This window comes from Haliotis rubra, unplaced genomic scaffold (assembly GCF_003918875.1).
Source record: "Haliotis rubra isolate DU_JTF1 unplaced genomic scaffold, ASM391887v1 Scf651, whole genome shotgun sequence".
NCBI lineage: Eukaryota > Metazoa > Mollusca > Gastropoda > Lepetellida > Haliotidae > Haliotis > Haliotis rubra.
Genome location: NW_025767359.1, coordinates 230,679 through 255,489, shown reverse-complemented (window position 1 = coordinate 255,489; position 24,811 = coordinate 230,679). Strand labels below are relative to the sequence as shown.

The 24,811-nt window shown below is 42.3% G+C and overlaps 1 protein-coding gene across 1 annotated transcript; it reads right to left on the bottom strand.

Annotated features, from left to right (window-relative positions):
- Positions 1-1,568: 1,568 nt before the first annotated feature.
- Positions 1,569-24,157, bottom strand: LOC124257205 (integumentary mucin C.1-like). The gene is made up of 11 exons (XM_046691224.1): positions 24,056-24,157; positions 22,271-22,331; positions 20,273-20,413; positions 18,933-19,247; positions 9,912-10,133; positions 9,140-9,283; positions 5,696-5,998; positions 4,905-4,958; positions 4,373-4,513; positions 3,320-3,620; positions 1,569-1,874 (listed from the first exon to the last, which is right to left on the bottom strand). Exons 2-10 carry the CDS (start codon positions 22,329-22,331, stop codon positions 3,445-3,447), a joined length of 1,557 nt encoding a protein of 518 aa, XP_046547180.1. The 5' UTR covers positions 24,056-24,157; the 3' UTR covers positions 1,569-1,874; positions 3,320-3,444.
- Positions 24,158-24,811: the final 654 nt, after the last annotated feature.

The window sequence follows — 24,811 nt, the reverse complement described above, 5'->3', positions numbered from 1 at the left end:
TGGAGCAGAGCTCTCTGCAGTGTCCTCAGATCATGTGGCATAGGGTGTCTTCGGTAAACGCAACGCCCAAGGTCATCCCATACATGTTCAATGGGATTCAAGTCGGGGGAGCAAGGAGGCCAGTCCATTCTCCTAATGCCCTGTTGCTGAATGAAGTCGTTGACGACGTGTCCACGGTGCGGTCGAGCGTTATCATCCTGGAGGATTGGGGGACCTCTGTAGTGACGCATGACCCTCATGAATGGTACTACAATTGGAGCCACTATCTCATCTCCGTAGCGCAGTGTAGTGTGATTTCCCATAATAACGTGTAATCGTGTCTTTGCTGTAGCTGTAATTCCACCCCAGACCATTATGGAACCACCGTCGAATCGATTATGCGCCACAACAGCAGCATCTGCAAAACGTTCATGACGTCGTCTGTAGATTCTCAAACGGCCATAATGAAATGAAACGTTAATCCGGCTTTCATCAGTAAGCAAGACTGAGGACCACTGACGTTGATTCCAGCGCTGATGACGTCTGCACCATAGTAAACGTGCTTGGCGGTGACGTGCTGTCAGTTGTGGACGAACAGCTGGACGTCGGGAACGGAGACCAGCTGAACGTAGCCTGCTTCTTACTGTTGTCTGACTAATGCGGACGTTGGTGGCGTTAAAGAGTTCATCTCTCAACTGGCGTGACGTCAGAAATCGGTTGCGTAGAGCAAGGTTGACGAGGTAACGGTCCTGTCTCTGTGTGGTAACCCTAGGACGCCCAGGTCTTTGGGCATAAGCAACAGTTCCAGTCGCCTGATGCCGCTGCCAGAGTCTCCCAATCACACTCTGAGTGACGTTAAAATGTGCAGCAACCTGACGTTGGCTACCACCCGCCTGCGCTTGGAGCATGCCAATGGCTCGACCTCGATTTTCAATAGTCAAAAAACGTCGCATTCTTTCAAGTGGATTTTTACTGTCAAAGAGGCCTGAAAGCACGTGCTTGTCCCCCGATTTGCACGTGCCCATACGTGATAGGTTTGCGTTCGATTGTAACGATCTGTGTTCATGCATGAAAATCGTCAATTGTTGTAATAATTAAAACTGTTTGCTTACTTTTTTTCATTATTTTCTGTGGTTTAAATGTTGTTCCCACTACTAATGCCATAATCGTTAATCATGATTGTAACCTCTAACAACTAATGCTTGTCTTACTGTCAACTCTGAATATGATTAAAGCAGCTTTAATTTCTGCCAGTCATTCATATGGGTGACCCTTCAATAATTGAGACCGCCGCCATATAACTGGAATATTGCTGAGTGCGGCGTTAACCAACCAACCAATAAAGGGCCGGTGGGGTAGCCTAGTGGTTAAAGCGTTCGCTAATCACGCCGAAGACCCGGGTTCGATTCCTTACATAGGTACAATGTGTGAAGCCAATTTCTGGTGTCCCCCGCCGTGATAGTGCTGGAAAATTGCTAAAATGGCGTATAACTAAACTCACTCACTCACTCTACACGCCTAAGGGACACAACTCTTCACAGCGACAGGGGCGCCATACACGACAGGGCCCCGTCGCCTCATAGTGGACATTTTGAGAGTATCAGCAATTTATTACCTCGCCAAAACAGCGTGCATATCATGTGATACAGAGCAGCTTAACAATTTACAGAATCACAATTGATTGGATGTTTGATTGCATTATTCATTCAATACAAATTAACCCAAACATGTCAGCAGGGTGGCGGCTACGAGGAAGGTCAAGGTCACAGACGGGAACGTTGATGGCGACGTGTCAGAGATGAAGGGGTCCATCACAAAGCGTTGAGGTAGGATGAACTTTGGCTTGGCCACCACCGCCACTCCAACGTTGCTCCCAGCTGGCGTCGTCGGGCAGTCTGGTGACGCAATTGAGACAATAATTTATTTACATAATTAACAGAACATTGTTACAGCCTCTTCTAACATACAGCAACAGCAACGTGAAGAAACATCTTGTGAGTGAGTGAGTATGGTATTACGCCGCTTACAGCAATATTCCAGCAATATTACGGCGAGGGACACCAGAAATGGCTTTCACGACTTCTGCACCTTTTGGGAATGGAAGCCGGGTGTTTTCTGTGAAGACTGACTGACTGAGTTTGGGTTTACGCCGCTTTTAGCAATATTCCAGCAATATCACGGCGGGGGACACCAGAAATGGGCTTCACTCATTGTACCAATGTGGGGACTCGAACCCGGGTCTTCGGCGTGGCTCGTCAAACCACTAGCCCCTCTCTGTGAAGAGCGAACGCTTTAACCATTAAGCTACCAAACCGCCCCCAAGAAATATCTAACTAAGTAACTGACACATATTTTATTACCTAGTATTCTTTTGATCAATTCATGAAATACCCCGTCGATCTAATTCAATCTGGTTAGAGTTTTCACGATTAGGCATCGGGTCCTCGTTGATTTAAACAATTGCTGTTTTCTTGTGACAAGGTTAAACAGATGTAAAGTTCCGTCACTACAAAGTGGTGTTTAACCAACAACTCAGTTCAAAGACATATTATCTCACGCAACCATCCACCAGTCCACTTACCAACACACTCACTCCAAACCCCATCCACCCACCCATCCACATACTCGTAAAACAAGTCACCTACCCCATAACTACTTCACCCAGTCACCCGTCCACTCCCCCACTACCCCGTCCGTCACTCGCTCACCCTACCGTCCGTGCAAAAAATAAAGTTTTGAAGTCGCACCAACTGCACATTTATTGATGGTTTCATGGCAATAATCCAGTTCACTCACTCACTCACTCACTCACTCAGTAACTCACTCCTTGCACAACAGCTCTTAAAGTCCTTCAACACTGCATTCATCAAGGTAAACCTCTCACTCATTGCACGATAGCTCTTAAAGTCCCTTCAACACTGCATTCACCAAGGTAAACCTCACTCACTCATTGCACGATAGCTCTTAAAGTACCTTCAACACTGCATTCACCAAGGTAAACCTCACTCACTCACTCACTCAGTAACCCACTCATTGCACAATAGCTCTTGAAGTCCTTTCAACACTACATTCATCAAGGCGATCCGTGAAGGTCTGGGTTAGAATATTGATCTTCAGTAACCCATGCTTGTCGTAAGAGGCGACAAACGGGATCGGGTGGTCAGTTTCGCTGACTTGGTTGACACGTCATCGGTTCCCAATTGCGCAGATCAATGCTCATGCTTTTGATCACTGGATTGTCTGGACCAGACTCTATTATTTACAGACCGCCGCCATATAGTTGGAATATTGCTGAGTGCGGCGTAAAACTAAACTCACTCACTCACTCACTCCACTGTACCTTTTGACACATCAACGCCACATTCATTGGTGTCCGTGGGGTCAAGCCAAAACTTCACGTCCGTCTTCAGGATGTAGCCAGTCCGGCAGACACACCCAGCTGAGCGGCTACACACAGCGTTGGGGTCAGCGCAGGGGGTTCTTCACCCCACAGTATTGACCCACGACCCTCTGGAACCAGAACACGCACCCCGTACTGGACTTGCTGGTCCAGGGGAAGCAGGTACACACGCCCCCAGCACACCAGGACTTGGGGTCAGTGCACTCTGAGGACTTTGTGCAGGCTTCACCAATTTTGGATGCTGAAAATATATTTCATTGTAAAGGGTGAGAGCTTGCCATATAAATTGCTCTAGGGATGTTAAACACCATACATGTTTCTTTACTTCCCCCCACGTGTATATATTCAGTTACACGATGAAATAATTTGTTTACGTATAGCCTGGGTCTACAAGAAACTATATTTGAGAACATCCAACGATTGCTTTGTGTATAAACACATGTTTTCAAAAGTTATTTGGTAACACAGCAAAGTAATATAATTCAAGACATCAAACCAATCCCACCCAAATTAGACCAATTATCAAACGGTCCACCACCTTTCTTGTTACCTCAACTTGACAATTTATCATCAGCACTCCCACTACGACAACAGCGACAACTACCACTGCATGGGATTCCGCAACTACGTCGACAGAGTCTTCACTGTGTCGTGTTGAATCCTAGTGAGTAGTTCCCAGATATGTATGCTTGTTACAACAGTTCGCTCGTCACGCCGAAGAGCCGGGTCCGATTCCCCACATGGGTAGAATGTGTGAAGATCATTTCTGGTGTCCTCCGCCGTGATATTGCTGAAATATTGCTAAAATCAGCGTAAATCCAAACTCACTCACTCACTGTTACAACAGGTTGTAGTTTAGTGAGTTGGGTTTTACGCCGCTTTTTGCAATATTCCACCAATATCACGGCGGGGACACATTGTACCCGTGTGGTAATCTGACCCGGGTCTTCGGCGTGACGAGCGGACGTCGGAACCCTGGACATGCGGACATACCTGCGACACACGCCGTCTTGTCCGAGCTGGATCTGAATAGTCTCTGACACCTGCATACCGGCTGGCCACACCCCACCTTCTGACAAGCCGAGTTGAGGGGACACTGCTCACTCACCTCGCAGACCTGACCTAACTTTTTATCTGAGAAAGAAAACCCATTGGTGTCAAAACCAATAACGATTGTTTTTTTCGCCCGTGTTGGATAAAGATTGTGTATATTGCTGCGCGTCAAGCAACGAAGTTATACATTTTAATGCAAATTGTGTGAGAGAGTGAGTCTAGTTTTACGTCGTTTGTAGCAATATTTCAGCAATATTACGGCGGGGAACACCACAAATGGGCTTCACACATTCTACCCATGTGGGGAATCGAACCTGGGTCTTCAGCGTGACGAGGGGACGCTTTAACCATTAGGCTACCCCACCGCCCTTGTTAGTTTTAGGAGTAATTCTGATACTACTGTCTGGATTTGAATTTTGGCAGCATGCGTCTTGACGCACGTTTGAGTTGAAAATAAGTGATATTTACGTACCCCTTGCTATCGTTGTTGTTGGTGTTTGTGTCGTTGTAGATGTCACGCATTCTGCTGTTAAACGTGAAAAGAAAAACAATATGAACACCTTGTCTTTTTTTAAGGATTATTTTGAAGAAACCTAAGAAAAAAATATATAGACGACATGAATACCCTCCAACAAATAATGTGCTTTCAGGGTTTAAGCCGAAAGTAATCGCTCACCAGATATGCTTGGTATGCTGTTTGTTTAAAGATATACTAAGTGTTCTGGGTAGAATGGTTGGTTTGTTGATAAAAGCCGCACTCAGCAGTATTTAAGCTATATGGCGGTGGTCTGTAAATAATAGAGTCTGGACCACACAATCCAGTGATCAACATCATGAACATCGTTCTACGCAATTGGGATACGGTGACATGCGACGGCGGCAAGAAAATAAACCAGACAATCAAATGACTGATGGACTGGAAAATCCATTTAGATAATTTTGAGTACTGAGATTCTGAAGCTTATATGTAAAGAAAAACTTTTGGTAAATCGATTTGAATTACAGGTTTAATGTCTCGGACTACACACTTCTTTCAGTATTCCAGGAATATGGCGCCGGTCTGTAAATAATCGAGTCTGGACCAGACAATCCAATATTCAACAGCATGGGTAACTGGCATACGTTGACATAATTTTGTCAAACAAGTCAGCGAGCCTGATCACCCGATCCCGTTAGTAGCCTCTTACGACAAGCATGGGTCACTGAAGATCAATTCTAACCCGGATCTTCACGGTTGAAATAAAAAGGAATAGCAAGACGCACTGAGTGAGAAGTTCCCCTTGACGCATTCAGTCCTGTCATACGGGTTGTCCCAGAATTCCTCCTCCGTCTTGTTTCTGTACCCACTCTTGCACAGGCACGTCCCATCCCTCGCGCAGAGGGCGTTGGTGTCGAGGCAGTCACTGGTAGCACCACAAGGCTCCCCGATTACCCAGAACCCCCTAATTGCGCAAGTGTTCCGGTTGGTTTCTCGGACGAAGCTTGAACATTTACAGGTTCCGTCACAGTATGACAGAAAGGGGACGCACTCGGACACGTCGGCACATGCGTTGTTGATGAGCTTGCCTGTAAAATATCAACATTCAAGAAGCCCTCATTCAATACCCATGTTGTTCTCAGGCCTGGGACGAAAAGTCATTTGAACCCGTCTGTAGAGCGTTCGCTCGCCACGCCAGGGCCAAAAACACATATATATACAAAAAGATCCCCCCAAAACAACAACACCAATAAACACACACACAAGAGAAAAATAAAAATGGGGTCAATATTAAATTTTGCTACAATTTAAACTCCATCTAGAATAGGAACCGATTTTTTTGGGTATTTCAGTTTTGAAATGGCTAAACAATTCTAATTACGATCGTTTGTGCATGGGGTCATGAAACAGGGGCGTAGGAACAGGGGATGGGGTTGGCTTTTGGGGCCCCCCACCCCCCGACCCCCGGACATTTTTCAAGAGGAAACCACATCTACCTTACCATAACTAAAACATCATTTTGATTTTCAATACTTACCTCAAATTAGCTCCCGCTCTGAAAACCGTACCTACGCCCCTGTGAAATCAATGTATGCAAGGATCGTTTAGCAAATCTAGGGCCTGGTTTCCGTGACAGTGACCATGGAATATGCCCAAACTTTTGTATTTCGTCGACTGTCATAAAAGTTTAACACTATATACATGGCTGTAATAGTGCCCATGCGGTTTGAAATTTAAACACAACCTTACAAGTGATGTTCGAAATGTCAGCAGATGTACCCACACCATGTAAAAGTTGAGAATGCCTTAGAAGCAAGCTGTTTTGTCCCTCGTCGCCATGAAGCCCGTTTTCCAAACGGAAACAGACCTTGACACTGGAGTTAGTGAGTGAGTCGGTATGGTCTTATGCCGCTTTTAGCAATATTCTAGCAACATCACGGCGGGGAACACCTAAATGGGCTTCACAGACTGTACCCATATGGGGATTCGAACCCGGGTCTTCAGGGTAACGCTTTAACCATCAGGCTACACATGTCACATGTACCATGTCTCCAACCACTCGTCACATGTACCATTTCTCCAATCACTCGCCACATATACCATTTCTTCATTCACTCGCCACATGTACCATTTCTCCATTCACTCGTCACATGTACCATTTCTCCATTCACTCGTCACATGTACCATTTCTCCAATCTCTCGCCACACGTACCATTTCTCCATTCACTCGCCACATGTACCATTTCTCCATTCACTCGTCACATGTACCATTTCTCCATCTCTCGCCACACGTACCATTTCTCCAATCAGTCGTCACATGTACCATTTCTCCAATCAGTCGCCACATATACCATTTTTCCATTCACTCACCACATGTACCATTTCTCCAATCACTCGCCACATGTACCATTTCTCCAATCTCTCGTCACATGTACCATTTCTCCAATCTCTCGCCACACGTACCATTTCTCCATTCACTCGCCACATGTACCATTTCTTCATTCACTCGCCACATGTACCATTTCTCCATTCACTCGTCACATGTACCATTTCTCCATTCACTCGTCACATGTACCATTTCTCCAATCTCTCGCCACATGTACCATTTCTCCATTCACTCGCCACATGTACCATTTCTCCATTCAGTCGTCACATGTACCATTTCTCCATTCACTCGTCACATGTACCATTTCTCCAATCTCTCGCCACATGTACCATTTCTCCATTCACTCGCCACATGTACCATTTCTCCATTCACTCGTCACATGTACCATTTCTCCAATCTCTCGCCACACGTACCATTTCTCCAATCAGTCGTCACATGTACCATTTCTCCAATCAGTCGCCACATATACCATTTTTCCATTCACTCACCACATGTACCATTTCTCCATTCACTCGCCACATGTACCATTTCTCCAATCTCTCGTCACATGTACCATTTCTCCAATCTCTCGCCACATGTATCATTTCTCCAATCTCTCGCCACACGTACCATTTCTCCAACCACTCGTCACATGTACCCTTTCTTCAATCTCTCGTCACATGTACCATTTCTCCAATCACTCGTCAAATGTACCATTTCTCCAATCACTCGTCACATGTACCATTTCTCCAACCACTCGTCACATGTACCATTTCTCCAATCACTCGTCACATGTACCATTTCTCCAATCACTCGTCACATGTACCATTTCCCCATTGTCTCGTCACATGTACCCTTTCTTCAATCTCTCGTCACATGTACCATTTCTCCAACCAGTCGTCACATGTACCATTTCTCAAATCTCTCGTCACATGTACCATTTCTTCAATCTATCGTCACACGTACCATTTCTCCAATCACTCGTCACATGTACCATTTCTCCAATCACTCGTCACATGTACCATTTCTCCAATCAGTCGTCACATATACTATTTCTCCAATCAGTCGTCACATATACCATTTCTCCAATCACTCGTCACATATACAATATTTCAAATCAGTCGTCACATATACAATATCTCCAATCAGTCGTCACATGCACCATTTTCCCAATCACTCGTCACATGTACCATTTCTCCAATCACTCGTCACGTGTACCATTTCTCCAAACACTCGTCACATGTACCATTTCTCCAATCACTCGTCATATGTACCATTTCTCAAACCAGTCGTCACATGTACCATTTCTCCAATCACTCGTCACATGTACCATTTCTCCAATCATTCGTCACATGTATCATTTCTCCATTGTCTCGTCACATGTACCCTTTCTTCAATCTCCCGTCACATGTACCATTTCTCCAATCTCTCGTCACATGTACCCGTTCTTCAATCTATCGTCACATGTACCATTTTTTAAATCAATCGTCAAATGTACCATTTCTCCAATCACTCGTCACATATACACTATCACCAATTGGTCGTCACATATACAATATCTCCAATCAGTCGTCACATCAACTATTTCTCCAATCAGTCGTCACATATACTATTTCTCTAATCAGTCGTCACATATACTATTTCTCCAATCAGTAGTCACATATACCATTTTTCCAATCACTCGTCACATGTACCATTTCAGGCTACCCCGCCGTCCTATTGACATTGGAAGATGGAAATACCTCCAAAACAAGCTGGTTAGTTTTTTGTAATCACGAAAACCGTGCAAATAGATTCTGGTGAGATGCTAACGCTTTGTATGTACATGTACTTATATGAGCAGGTGAAGGTCGACGTCAAATACCTTTAAAGCAAGCTGTGTTATCTCTGGTCGCCACGAAGCCCGTGTTGCACATACAAACAGATCCTGCACATCCTCTGACTCTGCAGGAAGAGTCGGCGGGACAATCAGCATCCTCGGCACATGCATCGAACACCTTGACCACTGCTGCAAGACAGGTACATCATATGCATTACACACGTGTACACTGAACTGGCCGGCAAGAAACGAATACACCCATGTCTGATTGTGAACAAACAAGACAGAGTTCATGGAGAAGAGCAGTTGCTTGCAAACTATATCATTTTGTGAGAATGTGCCAAATGTATTCTTTTGTGTGTGTGTGTGTGTGTGTTTGTGTGTATATGTATATATACATGTGTGTGTGTATTTGTGTGTATATGTATATATACATGTGTGTGTATATGTATATATACATGTGTGTGTATTTGTGTGTGTATCTGTGTGAGAGAAAACATCCCAACACATTCAATGCCGATAGACCTAGTCAATAAGTAACCTTTTAGAACTTTAATTCTGAACCAAGTGGTGTCGCAGTGAGAACTTTATGACGATACTTTAAAGTTTCTAATGACATCTCACTCACTCAGCCACCCTAAACCCACTCACTCACTCACTCACTCACTCACTCACTCAACCACCCACCTTAAACCAACTCACTCACTCACTCACTCACCCACCCTAAACCCACTCACTCACTCACCCACCCTAAACCCACTCACTCACTCACCCACACTAAACTCACTCACTCACTCATTTACTCAGTATTTGTCACCTGTGGTTGCTGTCTCAGCGGTTGTAGCCGTTGCTCCAGTGGTATCTGTAGCAGACGTAGTGGCTGTAGTATCCGTGGTTTCAGTTGCAGCTGTAGTAGCTGCATTTGCAGTCGTGTCCGTACTTGAGCTGGTCGTGTCAGACGTACTTGTGGTCGTAGCAGGTGTCGTAGAAGTTGTAGTTGTGGACTGAGTTGTTGTTACCGGGCAAAGTGTCGGGTTTTCTGAAAAACCAAAATGCAATACCATTCCTATCATTGATTATACCATTAAGAGATCCAATGACCACACATAAAACTACGTACTACGTCACATGTACAATTACAGCAATAAATCACCGCATCTACAATTACTGAATTCTCCAATCTCTCGTCACATATACCATTTCTCCAATCACTCGTCACATATACCATTCTCCAATCACTCGTCACATGTACCATTTCTCCATTCACTCGCCACATGTACCATTTCTCCAATCTCTCGCCACATGTACCATTTCTCCAATCTCTCGCCACAAGTACCATTTCTCCAATGAGTCGTCACATGTACCATTTCTCCAATCACTCGTCACATGTACCATTTCTCAAATCTCTCGTCACATGTACCATTTCTCCATTCACTCGTCACATGTACCATTTCTCCAATCACTCGTCACATGTACCATTTCTCCAATCACTCGTCACATGTAACATTTCTCCAATCTCTCGTCACATGTACCATTTCTCCAACCACTCGTCACATGTACCATTTCTCCAATCACTCACCACATGTACCATTTCTCCAATCCCTCGTCACATGTACCATGTCTCCAACCACTCGCCACATGTACCATGTCTCCAACCACTCGTCACATGTATCATTTCTCCAATCACTCGCCACATACACCATTTCTCCATTCACTCGCCACATGTACCATTTCTCCATTCACCCGTCACATGTACCATTTCTCCAATCTCTCGCCACACGTACCATTTCTCCAATCTCTCGTCACATGTACCATTTCTCCAATCAGTCGTCACACGTACCATTTTTCCATTCACTCACCACATGTACCATTTCTCCAACCAGTCGTCACATGTACCATTTCTCCAATCACTCGTCACATCTACCATTTCTCCAGTCACTCGTCATATGTACCATTTCTCCAATCAGTCGTCACATGTACCATTTCTCCAATCACTCGTCACATGTACCATTTCTCCAATCATTCGTCACATGTATCATTTCTCCATTGTCTCGTCACATGTACCCTTTCTTCAATCTCCCGTCACATGTACCATTTCTCCAATCTCTCGTCACATGTACCCGTTCTTCAATCTATCGTCACATGTACCATTTTTTAAATCAATCGTCAAATGTACCATTTCTCCAATCACTCGTCACATATACACTATCACCAATCGGGCGTCACATATACAATATCTCCAATCAGTCGTCACATCAACTATTTCTCCAATCAGTCGTCACATATACTATTTCTCTAATCAGTCGTCACATATACTATTTCTCCAATCAGTAGTCACATATACCATTTTTCCAATCACTCGTCACATGTACTATTTCTCTAATCTCTCGTCACATGTACCATTTCTTCAATCAGTCGTCACATGTACCATTTCTCCAATCACTCGTCACATGTACCATTTCTCCAATCAGTCGTCACATATACAATATCTCCAATCACTAGTCACATATGCAATATCTCCAATCAGTCGTGATCTATACAATATATCCAATCAGTCGTCACACATACAATATCTAAATTCAGTCGTCACATATACAATATATCCAATCAGTCGTCACATGTACAATATCTCCAATCAGTCGTCACATATACAATATCTCAATTCAGTGGTCACATATACAATATCTCCAATCAGTCGTCACATATATAATATCTCCAATCGGTCGTCACATGTACAATATCTCCAATCAGTCGTCACATATACAATATATCCAATCAGTCGTCACATGTACAATATCTCCAATCAGTCGACACATATGCAATATCTCCAATCAGTCGTCACATATACAATATCTCCAATCGGTCGTCACATGTACAATATCTCCAATCAGTCGTCACAAGTACAATATGTCCAATCAGTCGTCACAAGTACAATATCTCTAATCAGTCGTCACATGTACAATATCTTCAATCAGTCGTCACATGTACCATGTCTCCAACCACTCGTCACATGTACTATGTCTCCAACCACTCGTCACATGTACCATTTCTCCAATCACTCGCCACATATACCATTTCTCCATTCACTCGTCACATGTACCATTTCTCCAATCTCTCGCCACACGTACCATTTCTCCAACCACTCGTCACATGTACCATTTCTCCAATCAGAAGTCACGTATACCATTTCTGCAATCACTCGTCACATGTACCATTTCTCCAATCACTCGTCACATGTACCATTTCCCCATTGTCTCGTCACATGTACCCTTTCTTCAATCTCTCGTCACATGTACCATTTCTCCAATCACTCGTCACATGTACCATTTCTCCAATCTCTCGTCACATGTACCATTTCTCCAATCACTCGTCACATGTACCATTTCCCCATTGTCTCGTCACATGTACCCTTTCTTCAATCTCTCGTCACATGTACCATTTCTCCAATCTCTCGTCACACGTACCATTTCTCCAATCAGTCGTCACATATACTATATCTCTAATCAGTCGTCACATATACTATTTCTCCAATCAGTCGTCACATAAACTATTTCTCCAACCAGTCGTCACATATACAATATATCCAATTCAGTCGTCACATGTACAATATCTCCAATCAATCGTCTCATATACAATATCTCAATTCAGTCGTCACATATACAATATCTCCAATCAGCCGTCACATATACAATATCTCAATTCAGTCGTCACATATACAATATCTCCAATCAGTCGTCACATATATAATATCTCCAATCGGTCGTCACATGTACAATATCTCCAATCAGCCGTCACATATACAATATATCCAATCAGTTGTCACATAAACTATTTCTCCAACCAGTCGTCACATATACTATTTCTCCAACCAGTCGTCACATACACTATTTCTCCAACCAGTCGTCACATAAACTATTTCTCCAATCAGTCGTCACATATACTATGTTTCCAATCATTCGTCACATGAACCATTTCTCCATTTTCTCGTCACATATACTATTTCTCCAATCACTCGTCACATGTACCATTTGTCCAATCACTCGCCGCATGTACCATTTCTCCAATCAGTCGTCACATGTACCATTTCTCCATTGTCTCGTCACATGTACCCTTTCTTCAATCTCTCCTCACATGTACCATTTCTCCAATCTCTCGCCACATGTACCCTTTCTTCAATCTATCGTCACACGTACCATTTCTTAAATCAACCGAAATGGTTCACATAAACTATTTCTCAAATCAGTCGTCACATATACTATATCTCTAATCAGTCGTCACATATACTATTTCTCCAATCAGTCGTCACATATACTATTTCTCCAACCAGTCGTCACATATACTATGTTTCCAATCATTCGTCACATGAACCATTTCTCCATTTTCTCGTCACATGTACCATTTCTCCAATCACTCGTCACATGTACCATTTGTCCAATGACTCGTCACATGTGCAATTTCTCCAATCACTCGTCACATATACAATATATCCAATCAATCGTCACATGCACCATTTCTCCAATCACTCGTCACATCTACCATTTCTCCAACCACTCGTCACATGTACCATTTCTCCAAACACTCGTCACATATACTATTTCTCCAATCACTCGTCACATGTACCATTTGTCCAATCACTCGCCGCATGTACCATTTCTCCAATCATTCGTCACATGTACCATTTCTCCAATGAGTCGTCACATGTACCATTTCCCCAATCTCTCGTCACATGTACCATTTCTCCATTTTTTCGTCATATGTACCATTTCTCCAACCAGTCGTCACATGTACCATTTCTCCAATCACTCGTCATATGAACCATTTCTCGAACCATTTGTCACATGTACCATTTCTCCAATCACTCGTCACATGTATCATTTCTCCAATCATTCGTCACATGTATCATTTCTCCATTGTCTCGTCACATGTACCCTTTCTTCAATCTCTCCTCACATGTACCATTTCTCCAATCTCTCGTCACATGTACCCTTTCTTCAATCTATCGTCACACGTACCATTTCTTAAATCAACCGAAATGGTTCACATAAACTATTTCTCAAATCAGTCGTCACATATACTATATCTTTAATCAGTCGTCACATATACTATTTCTCCAATCAGTCGTCACATATACAATATCTCCAATCGGTCGTCACATGTACAATATCTCCAATCGGTCGTGACATGGCGGTAAACATGTATCACCTGCATCACTCCGTGCTATCAAGCTGACACTATATATACGTCACATATACTATTTCTCTAATCAGTCGTCACATATACTATTTCTCCAATCAGTAGTCACATATACCATTTTTCCAATCACTCGTCACATGTACCATTTCTCTAATCTCTCGTCACATGTACCATTTCTTCAATCAGTCGTCACATGTACCATTTCTCCAATCAGTCGTCACATGTACCATTTGTCCAATCAGTCGTGACATATACAATATCTCCAATCACTCGTCACATATACAATATCTCCAATCAGTCGTGATATATATACAATATCTCCAATCAGTCGTGACATATACAATATCTAAATTCAGTCGTCACATATACAATACATCCAGTCAGTCGTCACATATACAATATCTCAATTCAGTCGTCACATATCCAATATCTCCAATCAGTCGTCACATATACAATATCTCCAATCAGTCGTCACATATACAATATCTCAATTCAGTCGTCACATATACAATATCTCCAATCAGTCGTCACATATATAATATCTCCAATCGGTCGTCACATGTACAATATCTCCAATCAGCCGTCACATAAACTATTTCTCCAATCGGTCGTCACATGTACAATATCTCCAATCAGTCGTCACATATACAATATCTCCAATCAGTCGTCACATATACAATATCTCCAATCGGTCGTCACATGTACAATATCTCCAATCAGTCGTCACACGTACAATATCTCTATCTCCAGCACGACGTTAAACCCAATTTCACCTCACCTCACCTCCAATCAGTAGTCACATGTACATTATCTCCGATCAGTCGTCACATGTACAATATCTCGAATCAGTCGTCCCAGATACATTATCTCCAATAAGTCGTCACATGTACAATATCTCCAATCAGTAGTCACATATACAATATCTCCAATCATTCGTGATATATACAATATCTCCCATCAGTCGTGACATATACAATATCTAAATTCAGTCGTCACATAAACAAAATATCCAATCAGTCGTCACATGTGCAATATCTCCAATCAGTCGTCACATATACAATATCTCAATTCAGTCGTCACATATACAATATCTCCAATCAGTCGTCACATATACAATATCACCAATCAGTCGTCACATATACAATATCTCTAGTCAGTCGTCACATATACAATATCTCCAATCAGTCGTCACATGTACAATATCTCCAATCAGTCGTCACATATACAATATCTCCAATGAGTCGTCACATATACAATATCTCCAATCAGTCGTCACATATACAATATCTCCAATCAGTCGACACATATACAATATCTCAATTCAGTCGTCACATACACAATATCTCCAATCAGTCGTCACATATACAATATCTCCAATCAGTCGTCACATATACAATATCACCAATCATTCGTCACATATACAATATCTCCAATCGGTTGTCACATAAACTATTTCTCCAACCAGTCGTCACATATACTATGTTTCCAATCATTCGTCACATGAACCATTTCTCCATTTTCTCGTCACATGTACCATTTCTCCATTTTCTCGTCATATGTACCATTTCTCCAACCAGTCGTCACATGTACCATTTCTCCAATCACTCGTCATATGTACCATTTCTCCAACCAGTCGTCACATGTACCATTTCTTCAATCGCTCGTCACATGTATCATTTCTCCAATCATTCGTCACATGTATCATTTCTCCATTGTCTCGTCACATGTACCCTTTCTTCAATCTCTCCTCACATGTACCATTTCTCCAATCTCTCGTCACATGTCCCCTTTCTTCAATCTATCGTCACACGTACCATTTCTTAAATCAACCGAAATGGTTCACATAAACTATTTCTCAAATCAGTCGTCACATATACTATATCTTTAATCAGTCGTCACATATACTATTTCTCCAATCAGTCGTCACATAAACTATTTCTCGAACCAGTCGTCACATATTCTATGTATCCAATCATTCGTCACATGAACCATTTCTCCATTTTCTCGTCACATGTACCATTTCTCCAAACACTCGTCACATGTACCATTTGTCCAATGACTCGTCACATGTGCAATTTCTCCAATCAGTCGTCACATATACAATATCTCCAATCAGTCGTCACATGCACCATTTTCCCAATCACTCGTCACATGTACCATTTCTCCAACCACTCGTCACATGTACTATTTCTCCAATCACTCGTTACATATACTATTTCTCCAATCAGTCGTCACATGTACCATTTCTCCAATGAGTCGTCACATGTACCATTTCTCCAATCTCTCGTCACATGTACCATTTCTCCATTTTCTCGTCATATGTACCATTTCTCCAACCAGTCGTCACATGTACCATTTCTCCAATCACTCGTCATATGTACCATTTCTCCAACCAGTCGTCACATGTACCATCTCTCCAATCACTCGTCACATGTATCATTTCTCCAATCATTCGTCACATGTATCATTTCTCCATTGTCTCGTCACATGTACCCTTTCTTCAATCTCTTCACATGTACCATTTCTCCAATCTCTCGTCACATGTACCCTTTCTTCAATCTATCGTCACACGTACCATTTCTTAAATCAACCGAAATGGTTCACATAAACTATTTCTCAAATCAGTCGTCACATATACTATATCTCTAATCGGTCGTCACATATACTATTTCTCCAATCAGTCGTCACATAAACTATTCCCATTTCTCTAATCTCTCGTCACATGTACCATTTCTTCAATCAGTCGTCACATGTACCATTTCTCCAATCAGTCGTCACATGTACCATTTCTCCAATCAGTCGTCACATATACAATATCTCCAATCACTCGTCACATATACAATATCTCCAATCAGTCGTGATATATACAATATCTCCCATCAGTCGTGACATATACAATATCTAAATTCAGTCGTCACATATACAATATCTCCAATCAGTCGTCACATGTACAATATCTCCAATCAGTCGTCACATATACAATATCTCAATTCAGTCGTCACATATACAATATCTCCAATCAGTCGTCACATATACAATATCTCCAATCAGTCGTCACATATACAATATCTCCAATCAGTCGTCACATATACAATATCTCCAATCCCTCTTCACATATATAATATCTCCAATCGGTCGTCACATGCACAATATCTCCAATCAGTCGTCACATATACAATATCTCCAATCGGTCGTCACATGTACAATATCTCCAATCAGTCGTCACATATACAATATCTCCAATCAGTCGTCACATATACAATATCTCCAATCGGTGGTCACATGTACAATATCTCCAATCAGTCGTCACATGTACAATATCTCCAATCAGTCGTCACATGTACAATATCTCCATCTCCAGGACGACGTTAAACCCAATTTCACCTCACCACACCTCCAATCAGTAGTCACATGTACATTATCTCCGATCAGTCGTCACATGTACAATATCTCCAATCAGTCGTCCCAGATACAATATCTCCAATCAGTCGTCACATATACAATATCTCCAATCAGTCGACACATATACAATATCTCAAATCACTCGTCACATATACAATATCTCCAATCAGTCGTCACATATACAATATCTCCAATCAGTCGTCACATATACAATATCTCCAATAAGTCGTCACAGGCACAATTTCTCCAAACAGTCGACACATATACAACATCTCAATTCAGTCGTCACATATACAATATCTCCGATCAGTCGTCACATGTACAATATCTCCAATCAGTCATCAACAATATCTCCAATCAGTCGACACATATACAATATCTCAAATCACTCGTCACATATACAATATCTCCAATCAGTCGTGACATATACAACATCTCAATTCAGTCGTCACATATACAATATATCCAATCAGTCGTCACATATACAATATCTCCAATCAGTCGTCACATATACAATATCTCCAATCAGTCGACACATATACAATATCTCAAATCACTCGTCACATATACAATATCTCCAATCAGTCGTGACATATACAACATCTCAATTCAGTCGTCACATATACAATATCTCCAATAAGTCGTCACATATACAATATCTCCAATCAGTCGACACATATACAATATCTCAATTCAGTCGTCACATATACAATATCTCCAATCAGTCGTCACATATACAATATCACCAATCAGTCGTCACATATACAATATCTCTAGTCAGTCGTCACATATACAATATCTCCAATCAGTCGTCACATGTACAATATCTCCAATCAGTCGACACATATACAATATCTCCAATCAGTCGTCACATACACAATATCTCCAATCAGTCGTCACATATACAATATCTCCAATCAGTCGACACATGTACAATATCTCCAATCGGTCGTGACATGGCGGTAAACATGTATCACCTGCATCACTCCGTGCTATCAAGCTGACACTAGGTGACATAACTGGAAAACTGTCCAAACTCATTCACACACTCACTCACCCACCGAAACCCACTCACTCACTCGCCCACCACTCACTCTTTTACTCACTCACGCACCTACTCACTCACTCACACATTCACTTACTCACTCACTCACTCACTCACCGAAACACACTCACTCACCCACCAAACTCACCCACACACTCACTCACTCACCGAGATACACTCACTCACTCTTCAACTCACCGAGCACAAACGTCTCCACAGTACAGCCGACGATACTGTCAGGCTCAGCCCAAAACTCGGCCTCATCCTTGAGTCTGAAGCCGTGGCGACATCCACAAAGGTTGCTGCTGTTGCACACCCCCAAGACGTCGAAGCACACAGCGCTTGTGTTACACTTTTCCCCATTGGCTAGCGTGCCCTGGAAGACACAGGCGTCCTCATTGGCTGAGAGTCGGTGGTACACCTGACACTCACAGACGTTGGTGTCTGGGTTGCAGTAGGTGAGGGTGTTCACGCACTTGGTGCTGGCGTTGCACGCCTCCCCCAGCCTCGAGGCTGAAACATAGGATACAAAGATGATGTTTTACCCACAGGTTAGGACTTTATATTGATCCCTAATAGGGGCATTGTCGTCATTACAAACACACTACCCGTGAAGATCCGGGTTAGATTTGGTCTTCAGCAATCCATGCTTGTCGTAAGAGGCGACTAACGGGATCGGGTGGTCAGGCTCGCTGACTTGGACAACACATGTCATCGTATCCCATTTGCGTAGGTCGATGCTCATGTTTTTGATCACTGGATTGTATGGTCCAGATTCGAATATTTACAGACCACCGCCATATAGCAGGAGTATTGCTGAGTGCGGCTTAAAACAAACAAAGAAACAAACAAACACAAACACTCTATTTAAAGCAATACTTAACCATGTAACAAAGCCTGACTGTTTGACATTTTGACGCATTGATGCGTCATTCCATATATCTGTGCTACCTTTCAGTGAGCATGGGACTATGGTCGCATAGCCTACGCCTGTCACAAACAAATCTCAGTATACTCACAATATGTTTGCCTTTTAGTACAGGCGACTTTAATACTAAGTAATTACTGAGGAATTTTATACAACTGTGTCCTCCCGCAAGCGTTATTCTATGCATAAAGTCGTTTCTGAGCGCAACGGCATTTGCATCAACAACTGTTTACAATCGAAAGTAATTCTGTGGGGTTTATTTGGAAATTGCTGGATCGAATTGGTTAAACAAATGTAACGAAGTTGAATGGTTCACACTTCGACCTTGGACTGCCTCCAGAACCACGCAGCATCTGGACGACAGCATGGTTTCACACGGTTTCTGATTTCACAGTCACGTTTCTGTCCGAGGTAACAAAACCAGGGGAATATACCCGAATTAATCCGAATGATCCCAGTGGCACAATAATTCGTCACAAGCCCCGCCATTCTAACCATGAACCAATTCAGATTCAGCAGTTCGCGCCAATATATTTTATTATTTTGAGACATGAAAGCATATTGTTTGTTTGACAATCACATACTACTGGATTACTTGTAATGTGTTTACCGATGATGCATTCATGTCCCGACTTGGAGACCACGTAACCCGGGTCACACAAGCACTGGTAGCCGTAGTCGCCGTTACACCGGCAGGTAGTTGTCGCCGGGCAGTCGCTGGCAGAGGTGCAGTTGTCGTAGGCGCTGTGTGCTGTTACAGGACAAAGAACGATGTTTAGCAATTCGTGAAGATTCGGGTTAGAATTTATCTTCAGTAACCCATGCTTGTTGTAAGAGGCGACTAAGGGGTTTGGGTGGGCAGGCTCACTGACGTGGTTGACACTCATCTTATCCCAGAGTGCGGCATAAAACAAGATTGTATTGTACTTCTCGTACTGTGGATCGGGTGGTCAACCGGATTGGCTGTGTATAACAATATCAATCTTTATTTTCAGTACTTTAACAGGCCACAGACCTGTAGTACATTTAAAGTTTACATGAGTATAATGTCATATTTGGGATTACACTTTCTTAGTAAAGTACAAATTCTAGTACTTTTTGAGTTGAGCCCCATCCGGGATTCGAACTCACACCCTCAGAATCAGGCACCTAATCGCCAGCACACAAAGCCAGCCGCCTAACCCGTTCAGCTACCGCGACTTCCAATATGGCACTTGTCCAAGGTATCCATGTAATAATCCCAAATATAACATATGTTACATTTGACCACTTTCTAAATGGCATTGTGTCATCATTTACAATGAGAAGTTAGAAGTCATCTACTAGGGGTGGGTATTGCAGAGAATATTCATATTGCGATATATTGCGAAGCGAAAGCATGTATTGCGATATGCTTTGCAATATATTGCATGAAGTATTTTTAAACAAAAAACTACTTATAATCGAGTTACTGCTTGATTTATAGAGCAAAAACACAACAAAATCACTATGCTTGATTAAGCTTTAATAACAAATTTTAATCATGATAAAATAAAAATGTGAATAATATTTGGCACAAATGAAACAAGGAAATATCCGAAGATTTCCGAGTGTTACGACGTTTTCCGAATGCATGTCAAAATACCGGTTTTCGATCAGCGTATCGCAATACGTATCGTTTTCATGTCTGAACCGGTAAATACCGGTAAACCGGTTATATTGCGCAGCCCTATCATCTACAAATGCCTTCTATAACAATCTGCTTTCTTAAACTCACAACGAAATAGATATACATTCCCAGAGTCTGTAATAATAATGTGGAAGTGTCTGTTAACAGTGAAATTATTTTGTTTACACTTGGATGCTTATAATAGTATGGCTTTGGGCATTTCGTTCGTAGAGTGGTATAAACAGGACAGATTAGAAGGAAATGTAGTTCATCCTCAAATTACATAATTGACATATTCTGTATTGGGTGTCATCATAATAAGGGTTGCGTACAATACCACCCACGACTATTTACTGGCCGCGTCATAGTCTTGTATATTTAAAAAATAACAAGCATGATCTCCCAGCGACATTAGTCCTTTTTTTAAATATTAAATTTCAATTTGTTTAGGTGACTATTTCTTTACACGACATAAGAGTATGGGAAATCAGTGTACAGACGCTGAGGCTGACGGAAATGAAGTTCCATGTACTGTGAAACTCCCACCCCAGTAGGAGGTCTAGGACAAAAGCCACCCGACAAAAAACACCTGGACAAAAGCCACCCGGACAAAAGCCACCTTGGACACATGCCACTTTGGACAAGTGCCACCCCGTTCAGATGTCGGCTTTCGTCCTATGTGGCTAGTGTCCAGGTGGATTTTGTCCGGGTGGCTTTTGTCCAGGTGGATTTTGTCTGGGTGGCTTTTGTCCTGCTCCCCCAGTAGACGTATATAGCTATTCCAAAATGGGAGTGAGTAGGCTTTACGCCGCTCGTAGCAATATTCTGGCAATATCACTGTGGGGGACACCAGTAATGGGCTCCACACATTGTACCCAAAATGATAAAAAAAACAAAACAATGACCAGACAATACGTGAGAACGGGGCTAAACTGCAAACACACTTTATGTGAGTCTTACCTGATGTAGAAGACAAAAGCGCCAAGCAAATAAAGACAAGTAGGTTAAAACTCTGCTTCATCTGAAACATACACGATAATGTGAGGTAGAAACATGGTTAAAGACACCAAAATGCCTATATACTCAAAAATAAAACATATGCTCCATATATTAGTGACAAATTAATACTCATTTATAAATGTAGTTTTACACTGTTCAAGTGTTGAGGTGAAGTGATACCGTCACGTTCAAGATTAGTGCTGTTGTGTATCTTTATTGCTCAAGGGGGACAGCCCTCCTTGTCGTAAGGGACGACTAACGGGATCGGGTGGTCAGGTTCGCTGACTTGGTTGGCATATGTGAGTGAGGTGAGGTGAAATTGGGTTTAACGTCGTGCTTGAGAATATTTCGCTCATATGACGACGTGCATGCGTGTGTATGTGTATGTGCGGCTGCTTGTACTAGCCCAGACTGAAGTTGGTTTTATAGTGCTAACCCACTGAGATACCATGCCGCGGTGAAGCATGACTACCCCACTCACACACATTATACTGACTCCGAGCCGACCAGTCCTTGTTGTACCAATTAATGCCGAGCGCCAGGCAGGGACCAACAAGTACCATATTTTAACGTCTTTTGGTATGACGCGGTCGGGGATCGAACCCGCGACCTTCCGCTCTCCGGGCGGACGCTCTAACCACTACACCACGGAGGCGGTCGGTTGGCATATGTCATCGTATCCCAGTTGCATAGATCATGCTGTTGATCACTGGATTGTGTGGTTAGGAATCGATTATTTATAGACGACCGCCATGTAGCTGGAATAATGCTGAGTGCGGCGTCAACCAACAAACAAGAGTGACTCAAATTGCAGGGGCGACCCAGAGTGGGGTGCGGGGGAGCGCACCTCCTGTCCCTCTCCCCCGAGAAAAATCCCTGAGGAGCATTCCTAAGCTTTGGACTTATGTGCTTATGTGATTTATGTACACCCCCCACCCACCGCCTATACAATATGCACCCCTGAAGTGTCATAAATTCTATCTGATGACATCGACGTTTTTTCACTTTAGAAGTATTAATCTGTAGTATCGTACTAACTTCAAGTGAAACTGGAGTGCCTGTACAGGAGTCACACTGACAAAACAAACAGGAATCATAAGGATGAGTGAGTGAGTTTAGTTTTACGCCGCTTTTAGCAATATTCCAGCAATATCACGGCGGGGGACACCAAAAATGGGCTTCACACATTATACCCATGTGGGGAATTGAACCCGGGTCTTTGGCGTGACGAGCGAACGCTTTAACCATTAGGTTACAACATCACCCTGGAATAAGAAAGGTAAGATACTTTATGGGGGACAACTTATTTATATTATGATGCGACATTTATATTATCATAGCTTGGCAACGGTATGAGAATCTATACCGAAACGTTGGCTGTTGATCACCTGATTGTCTGGTCCAGACTCGGTTAATTATTTACAGACCACTGCAATATTGCTGAGTGCGGCGTTAAACAAAAACAAACCAACCGAAACGTTGCATCATAATATAATCCTTACGTTGTCATCTATGGAGTATCTTACCTTTCATTTTTTCATCAACTTTTAAAAGGCCAGTCAAAAATATGAAGGAATCATGCTTAGATCACACGATTTACTTTTCCGTTTACATTTTCCGCGTTGGCTATCTGTACAAGTGCAAGCATATCGCCGAAAACCCATGTATAAAACATCAAAACTGTAAAAGCATAAGTCTTTTATCCTTCTAATAAATTCTACTCAAAATTATTAGTTGAACACGTACCTTGGAATTGTTCTAATATACTGCAGGTATATCCCAAGACGGCCATTCATTGACTGCCACATATATTTTGAATGATCGGGCAAGGAAAAATGTTCTCACTTCCATGCCCACTGTCAGAATTTTTTCAAATGAATTGCAAACAAATCTTTCTCTGAAAACCTCACGTCCCATATCAATATCATTCGTATCATGAAAACTAAGAAAGATTTTACACTGCTTTCCCAGTACCTCACAGTGGCAGAGAGCAGGCTGTAATTACAATAGAGCGGTGTAAGGCGCGTATCATTGTTTATCCAGAGTCGGATATCTGCTTTATAATTTCTAGGAATGCTCATCTTCTATTTGAAATACGAATAAAGTATTCCGGCTGTTCTGTCGTATTGATGAAACAAAATATCTGCTTTGGATAGAAAGCCGACGTCTTTCAGTATTTGCTTTAGGCAAATACTGTGAAAAGAATAGGGGACAAAACACGCACCTGTCCAATGCCTATTTCGTTTTCTTCCTGGGTCACTTGATTAGGTGAATGTTTTTCATTTGTTTTCAAAATATCCGTTATGATAAAGCTATTTTTAAAAATTATAACTGTTGTGGCATTGTTTTCTTTGCTAGATTCCAGATGTATTTGGTCGCTGTCATCCACATAGTGAAGACTCTATCATAAAGACTTTGACGTGTGGAGATGGTGTTTGCAGTTGTAAAAAGTTTTAGTTCATGCAGTTATTCTATAATACCTTGCTTTCCGGATTATCGGCT